The following is an 8,826-nucleotide window of genomic DNA, read 5'->3' as shown; positions in this document are numbered from 1 at the left end:
TACGGAACTGTCCATGCAGAGCGAGTCAACAATGGCAGCGTGACTTTCTGACACAACTATTTTACAAAGTTTATTTTATTGCGGACACCTCGCGTCCGTGTTACAACACATCTGATAATTGTCCGTGCTTTCTTCAGGTGTTTATGATATGTCAAATCAAACATGGTGGTTTGTTTCTTGATTCACACGGTGTGTCCGGTGAGCGCTCTGTCCGCAGGCGAGTCTCGGATACTGTACGCGCGAGTGTTCGGACCGGAGACCGGGGATGGTTGTGACTTCACACCCGAGCAGCGACGACTGATGCAGAAAGAGAAACTTCACGTGGTAGCGAGGTGAGATGAACAATTTAAACCTTTCCCACCAAGCCTACTACAACTATAATTATTACATTAAATAATATTCTTTCAAATGTCCTACTATGATTATAGTGATTTTTTTTTATCATCATCATCTTGTTGTTTGACTTTCTGTGGAACATAAAAGAAGATTTTTTTAATCAATATTTTTTATCAATTTCACATCAACAATTTACAGAATCAGTATGAATTTACAAGTAAGCTTTCTTATCTAACCACTCTTCCACCCCCATCCCATCCTCGCTAGGCAGCACTTAAATGAACCTCATTGCGAGGCGTTGAGTTGGTGTGTTAAATAAGAAAAAAGGACAATGTGACAAATGAAACAAAAAAAAATAAATAAAAAAAAATAAAGTACAAAAATACATAAATAACAATTCTGATAATAAATAAATTAAAATCAAGACGGGTTAAATTGTCACATTCGCATTTTCAGTCAATAAAAATAAGATATTTTGAAGAATGTTGGTTACTATTGACTTGTAGGATTGCATGCACAAAACAAAACATGTCTCAACATCTTTTATGTTCCACAGAAGAAGAAAAAAAAGTAATAAGTTTGAAAACAACATTAGGGTGAGTAAATGACAATATAATATTATGGGTGAACTATCCAACTAATACCTAGTATCTATATTAGCAATAACTGCATTAGGTGTTGTGTCAGAATCTATGGTTACTGAATATTTTTGTACGTGTACCCATGGGAAACAATACTCCTTTTTTTCCTTATGTCAGGCAGGTGAGGAGCGCTGTGGCTCTGAGCAGGGAGGCCTCAGGAGCTGTGTGTGTGGAGGCAGTGCTGGGTGAGGAGGCTGCAGCTCTGGGTGAAGCCGACAGCGGTGTGTTTTCCCTGGGAAGCGCAGAGCTGTTTCCCGATCGGAGTGTTGTTCTGTGGCTGGGAGTTCAGTCTCTAGCATTCACTCTGGTCTGCAGTCCACACGAGAACCTCCTGCTCGCAGAGGGAACGCTTCGTAACATTGCACGTCACTGCCTGGAGGAGCTACGTCTGCTGGGACCTGGTGCTGAGGTGAGGCTTTCTGGGACTAATCATTGTTTTATCAGGGGTGGTTAATTACAATTGCTCATATGTAGGGTTCAAGACCTAATCAAAATGAACTTAAAATGATCAAAAATGTTAGTAAAACGATCAATAACAAATCCAACATGTTTTGTGATCCAGCCACAAGCGAGAACTTAAATCGTGGGGCTTGTTGAGGAGAGGCGTGTTATAACTGCCACTGCTGCATCATTGAAAATGAATTATGTTCTATTGGTTTGCCGCTAATTACGTCTCTTTACCAATTACTTAATGGGAAACATATTCATCTCATGTTAAACTCATGTTACTTTCTTATAAAACTTATTAAAATACTATAATAATGTAGCATCCAGAATTTTTCCTGTAGTATCTTGTCTGTGTGCATGCATGTACATGTGTGTGTGAGTTTCATGTATGTTTGCATGTTAAGCTGTTTATTGTGTGTTTGCATATGGGTGTAAAATACAGCACCAAAATTGAAATGTATCCAATAAATGGAACATGTACACTATCCATTTAAAAATGTTTTAAAAAGAAGTGTCTTATGCCCACAGAGGCTGCCTATATTTGATCTAACTTAAGAACAGTAATATTGTGAAATATTAAAATGCAAAATATCTTTTTTTTTCTGTTTAAATATATATTTAATGTGCAATTTATTCCTGTGATGCAAAGCTGAATTTTCAGCATCATTACTTCAGTCTTCAGTGTCACATGATCCTTCAGAAAACATTCAAATAAGCAAATTTGCTGCTAAGGAAACATTTCTTACTACTATTACTGTTTTTGTTGAAACCATGATACATTTTTTGGGGATTGTTCATAAATAGAAAGTCCAAATAACATCATTTATTAAAAAAAAATCTTGCTGACCACAAACACTACATTTTAGTGTAAAAAAGTTCAAGGTGTTTTCATTGTATTTTGTGTCGATTCACGCAGCCGTATGAAAATGATTGAACAGCTGAACTTGTGTTGCACTCCTGCAATCTTATAAAGTAGTGTGAGTGTGAGTTTTTCTTGTGTGCGCTGGCCTAGTTTCTTCCCACTAATAAGACTAGCAGTGGCTACAATTGAAATGATAATAAACATCTCATTCTGTTTGAGATACACGATAAACTGTTGATTACATCGTGATCAATACCTTCACAAAAAAGCAATCCAATGAGCTCAGGGGTATTTTCGGCCAAAAAAAAAAAGAAAAAAAAAATTCTTTCCAATTACTGTATGACTAGAGCTAGAGTTGTTGTCAGACTGTGAACAAGGACACGCATTCAAAGTAAATAGGCCGACTGCCAAGCTATTGATTATTTGATGCTACCCTTTTTCTCTCTTGCTGACATAGCTGTTATTTTCAGGTACTGCTGAAAAGTGATCGAGTGGATGCATTGTTGCACAGACTGCTTCCCCATGGTCAGCTCCTCTTCCTCAACCATCGCTTTGCTTTCGCTCTGGATAAAGAGATAGCGAGCTACGTGAGCAAATGAAACAGTGTGCGTGTTGGTATAATCACGAATGTTTGCCACATATTTAGAGAGTAATACATAAACTGCCTGATAAATCCAAGATGTTCTGATTTTGGAGATTTGGAGGAACTGCTTCTCCTCTGAAGGTGTAATGCACACTGAAAATAGAAGATTTCACCCACAAAGTGTATTGTGAACCAGTTTTTCCCTTTGAGGAAACCAGAAGGCACATGCTCTAAAACTTTAATTGCAGTTTGACATCAGATTAGATGAAAAAAGAGAGAAACCACACCGAAAAAAGCAGCACAGCTTGTAAAAGCAGGGTGAGAGATTCTTTAGTAAAGCTCTTTACACATTTAATCTCTCAGGCAGAATGACTTCGGAGTACCTGATTAACTGGCCATAGATGGTCAATTGATAACATTGTTCAATGAGTTTCTTCTTAATTAAAGTCTGAATTTATATGATCATTACCGTCTGTCTGGGTCAAATATTAAACCATTGCAGTAAATCTATATCTGGCTCTCCTCTAGAGGGCAGTGTTGCATTTTATTAATTGCTAAATGTTTTGCTTCTGTTAAGTGCATGGCAATTTGAATAATCCTCTGACACTTTCATCTAAAATAATGCAATAGTTCACAGCAGTGTGTCTGCCAACAGATCTGAGATGGCTGATTGACAAGACCCAATGATGCCTTCTTATCTAGGCCAATGGAGCAATCACACAATTCCTGAAAATCCATTTTGAGCCTCTCTTTCCCCTGATTTAATAATGACGAGTTACCTCTTTCATCATGCTGCCGTGGGAATGAAAGGAGGGTAAGGGTGTCCACTTCTAGTAATTGTGAGGCCAGTCATATCTCACAAGTACTGCGGTTCAGTATGTTGACTGGTGAGTGTGAAGTTTTTCTGGCTTCCTTGTGTCAGCCGATGTGTGATGGTTGGCATTCCTCTGGCATCAAGCATGTCAAGAGCCCCATTATGGCCAAACGCTCTAAAGCTGTGAAGTGCTGTTGAGACAACTTGCACTGAAAGTACCTGTAGCACATTTACATGCCATCACAATAGCATTTGAACTGAAGTAGTCTGCTGCGGTCACAGATAACTCAAACCTCTCACAGCATTTCTGAGGATGTTATACAATTTCACATTTTCAGCTTTCAAGGTGTCTGTATATTAATATTTCTAAGTCCATTTAAAATGATAAACAGTAGTTATTCATAATCAGTTTGAGTTTTTTTGCTGCTAAGATATCCATGTAAACACTGCAGTCATATGTGAAAACAGCTTTGTGCTGCACTCACACGAGTTGTAATTGTGCTGTTGCAATATGTGCTGCACAATATGTTAAGATTTGGGGCCTTATTAAAAATGAACGTCAACACACTTTCCTTATGTTAAGCTGTTTTTGAAGCATTTGCAGAGCTGTAGGTGCTACACACTGCCATTATCAGCATAAAGTACGTTTTCTGATGCTAGGAACATCAATTTAATATTGAATTATGTGGGCAGTCATTTGTTAATGAGTTTTGGTTTTCTGACATCAGGAATTCAAGGGTTTCCATTAAGTTGTCTTTTTGACTTGGTAAGGAAGATTTTTTTAAATTTTTTTATAGGGTATGTTCATTCAAGGAGATATTGTGACCACAAATGAAACCTTAACTGTATTAATTTGTTAATCTCATTTTAAAAAGAAGGTACAAATTAATGATATGGATTCACAAATGAATGACTAGTAGTAATAATAGACACATTAATAATCCTAATATACAGGTTTTTTTTAAAAGCGTTATTGAAATGAAATGCATCCTCTTGGACGAGGGAAGGGAACTGTAACATGAATTTACCTTTGAAAAAAAAGAGAGGGATGTTTGACTCATGATTTCATAAATCCCCCGCAATCCATTTAGATACAGATTCATTTATTTTGAGAGACATTTGAGTCACTCGGGAGATGAAGAAATGTATAATACAGATTCTCTTTATAACTCTTTATATTCATCTCTCAAACACACTACCCTTTTCTTTTCAAAACTGTAAATTCAAGTTGGAGGCAATTTGTCCTTATACTCCTTGGTTGTTCCAACTGCCTCAAACACCAAAATAATATTTAGTGTGTCATTAATTCCAGCAGATTCATCATTCATCACAAGAGGTTCAGAAAGCCTTGGTTTTAAATATATGCTTGCAAAACACAAACGCAGTTATTACAGAAATCATAGAGCGTTTCTTGACACATTTGGATCCACTTCAGCTGTGAAATCTGTTATTGAGCTGTCTGATGATTCCCTCCTAAATTGGGGAATATTTTTTTTCTCCCAGGTCTTGATTAGAGTCTCAAGTAATCATCTAAATTGTGCTTCAGTTTGTGAGTCTCTGCATAGTAGTGTTATTACTGTCACTCTCTTTTACCCCTTCATAATAAAATGCCTGGCATTTAACAGGTGTACATTTCCCTCTAGAACAACTTTTTTAAATTGAACCTTCATTATGTTAAACATTGCATTATGGCTATAATCCTGAACATAACTAAATAATATAAAACTTGCATAATCACAAATTCAGAGGAATACTTTACCTAAAAATCTAAATCTATCCAAGATGAGTTTGTTTTTTCATTTTAAAAGATTTTGAGAAATTTATCATAACATCATTTTCTCACCAATGGGTCCTCTGCAGTGAATGGGTGCCGTCAGAATGAGAGTGGAAACAGCAGATAAAAACATCACAACAATTCACAAGTATCCACAGCATTCCAGTTAATTACCATCTTGTTAAGCAAAAAGCTTTGTAAGAAACAAATCCATCAAGACATTTTCAACTTCAAACTGTTGCTTCTGGCTAAAATACGAGTCCCTTATCCATATTGCTTTCTCCATTTTAAAAGTCTTAAGTCAGGAGAGAAATGTGACCCTGGACCACAAAACCAGTCTTAAATTGCTGGGGTATATTTTTAGCAATAGCCTAAAAAACATTGTATGGGTCAAAATTATCCATTTTTCTTTTATGCCAAAAATCCTTAGGATATTAAGTAAAGATCATGTTCAATTTATTTTGATATTTTGTAAATTTCCTACTGTAAATATATCAAAACTATACATTTTTGATTGCTAAGAATTCATTTGGACACATTAAAGACGATTTTCTCAGTATTTAGATTTTTTTGCACCCTCAGATTCCAGATTTTCAAATATTTGTATCTCAGTCAAATATTGTCGGATTCTAATACCCTATACATCAATGGAAAGCTTATTTATTTCGATTTCAGATGATGTACAAAATTTTAATTCGTAATTTACACTTAAGACTGATTTTGTGGTCCATTGTCACAAATATGACAGATCAAGCATAATTTAAAAGGAAAAACAATTGTAATATGTTGGCGAATTGTGAGGACAATGGGATGGAATTTTTTTTAAATGGAGCACGCATTATGGTTTATGGATTTTTATTGCAATTTGGTCAGAAGAAAATGTTTGAATTCAGTGTTTTATTGATGGATTTGGTTATTACGAATATGCAGATGTACATTTGACAAGATATTAACTGATAGACTGGAGTGGTGTGGATTATTGTGATGTTTTTTTTATCCGCTGTTTCGACTTTCATTCTGACGGCACCCGTTCACTGCAGAGCATCCGCTGGAGAGCAAGTAACACAAAAGATCTCCAAATCTGTTCAGGTGAAACCCATCTACATCTACCTGTACATCCCAAAGGTGATTACATTTTAGTTAATATTTGAACGTTCATAAATAATCTGAGGACACTATCTATAGATATAACAACAAAACATTTTAGAGATATATATGGACAAAACTTATATCTTGGGCTATATGCAGTATGCACATACAAAGTTATTCCGATTGAAATTCTGAAGGCACAACCTGTGCCCATGAAACAGTTTTCACATGAAATCCATGTGAAACCCCCAGTTTTGTCATTAGCTTTATAGGTTTTAATGAGCACCATGGTTCCAGGTTCCCTATTGTTTTTCTTTGCTTGTATCAGTAAATGACTGAGACATACTTACCCTGCCATTTTCTTCACAACTCCTACACACTTCCCCTGAAAGGTAGGATTTTTTTTCTTGATGTCTAGTTTTTTTTTAAATAATGAGAGACAATATTCAGCATTCAAGAACAAATAAAGTAATGCAGTCAGTGTGTGTTTGAGGTTCAGACTGTCAGTCTGGGTCCACAGCTGAACTTCAAATAAAATTCATTTGAATTATGTCTCATTTCGACTCAAACTCCTGAAGACAGTGAGTGTCTTTGAATGTATCCACTGACCAGTTTTATCAATGAAAGCAAATGAGGGCATTAGGAAGACATTAGTGAAACAATTATAGAGCAGTTTTGAATGAAAAAAGTCTCCGCTGTCAGATCTTCCCACCTCCATTCCTGGTTTACTCTAGGAGTGGGATTCTGCTTTTTGTTTTTTAATGAACAGCAGGTTTTCCTTTTCGAAGGGGGAAGAAACGGAATCATTTATTCAACACTTTGAACAAAGATCTCTGCTAAGAAACACAATTTTATGCAAACAAACAGAGAGGGTCGGAGCCGTGGCATAGCAGCTGATTTGGGAAACATACATTTGAGTGTGGCTCTTCGCCATCATTTTCTGCCCTTTCAACACTATTTCAATATTATTGTTAATAAACATGGCAATAATAAAATATATAAACAAGAAGAACAACAAATCAACAACCAGAGAGGGAACTGTTATTAATGTTTTATTTGAACAGTGAGAGGAGGTTTATTAAACTCCTCTGTGCATTACAATGTCTCAGTTGTAAATTGGTGTGATTATTGTGTTTGTCAGTTGTGAAGGAATAATTGAGGAGCCCATCCAAATATTTGTTATCTATCAATGTGACTCTCAAGTGTGCTAGCATGTGTTTTGAATTGTGGCGAATTGTTTAGAAATCTTTTTCTTTCCCTACATTGACCTCATTTGAATTCTTGCTGTAAGCGGAAGATTAAACACACCATTATTGTTTGATGCATCCCGCTTGTCTCACTATTTTCTAACATTGCTAATTATACAACACATGACCTTAACTTTTCTATAGATAATATGTAATTGCTAATTACAAGGACTATATCTTTATAAAAAAACTTCTATTTACATGAAACGAGAAAACTAGATTAGTGCTTGAAATAAATTAACGGCTAAATGATTTTTGACACAAGTTGATTATGCTGATATGATGCTAACTGATGTTACCCAGTATTAAAGGGATAGTTCACCCGAAAATGAAAATTTGTTTTTTATCTGCTTTCCCCCAGGGCATCTGAGATGTAGGTGACTTTGTCTCTTCAGTAGAACACAAACAGAGATTTGTGAAACAAACCCTTGTTAAGCAGATACACACCCAATGTAATTTGTCTGGTGAAATGTCCCTTTAATGAATGTGAAGACCTGTTTATTTGTATCCATACAGGCTCATATGAACACAATGTTAAAAAAGACCTTTATTTGACTGAGCAGATAGACTCAAATCAGTGAAACACCCCCCCCCCCCACCCCATCACTGAGCATGCAGAAATCTAAGTTTCTTACCATCAATATGAAAACAGAAATCAAAGCAAAGTCATAAAACAAGTTTGCTTGTCGCAGGCTCTGATTTGACTGACAATGCAGCTTGTCATTTCAGAGTTATTTGGGGAAAACTTGTGCACAATTCATCCACAGCACAGTGCAAGTAGATTGAGAAAGTGATTGAGTGAGTCTGGAATATCTGTTTTGTTGCACTTTTGGTTTTTTCTCCAAGCCTTCAGGCATTTTATGAGGCTTTTGTCAAGTCCAAAAGTGAAGTATTCTTGCAAACCCTCGTGATATACGCCATAAACCATGGTCCAATAAATACCACTCCATAACTCTCTCTCAAAACATCTCAATCATCATTTTGACATTCCCTGAGACATGTACTTCTGCAGTTTGGACTAAACATCATCTCT

At 36.1% G+C, this 8,826-nt stretch overlaps 1 protein-coding gene across 2 annotated transcripts; it reads left to right on the top strand.

Annotated features, from left to right (window-relative positions):
- Nucleotides 1-4,250, top strand: LOC128026372 (AP-5 complex subunit sigma-1). 2 transcript variants are annotated; one of them, XM_052613445.1, is made up of 4 exons: nt 1-332; nt 1,095-1,386; nt 2,757-2,891; nt 3,525-4,250. In XM_052613445.1, exons 1-3 carry the CDS (start codon nt 163-165, stop codon nt 2,883-2,885), a joined length of 591 nt encoding a protein of 196 aa, XP_052469405.1. In that variant the 5' UTR covers nt 1-162; the 3' UTR covers nt 2,886-2,891; nt 3,525-4,250. The 2 variants fall into 2 exon arrangements, with proteins under 2 accessions (XP_052469405.1, XP_052469404.1); XM_052613444.1 differs by lacking the exon at nt 3,525-4,250 and having other exon boundaries at nt 2-332; nt 2,757-3,379.
- Nucleotides 4,251-8,826: the final 4,576 nt, after the last annotated feature.

Source organism: Carassius gibelio, chromosome A13, assembly GCF_023724105.1.
Source record: "Carassius gibelio isolate Cgi1373 ecotype wild population from Czech Republic chromosome A13, carGib1.2-hapl.c, whole genome shotgun sequence".
Taxonomy (NCBI): domain Eukaryota; kingdom Metazoa; phylum Chordata; class Actinopteri; order Cypriniformes; family Cyprinidae; genus Carassius; species Carassius gibelio.
The sequence above is the reverse complement of the archived record's forward strand: the minus strand, read 5'-3'. Positions and strand labels throughout refer to the sequence as shown.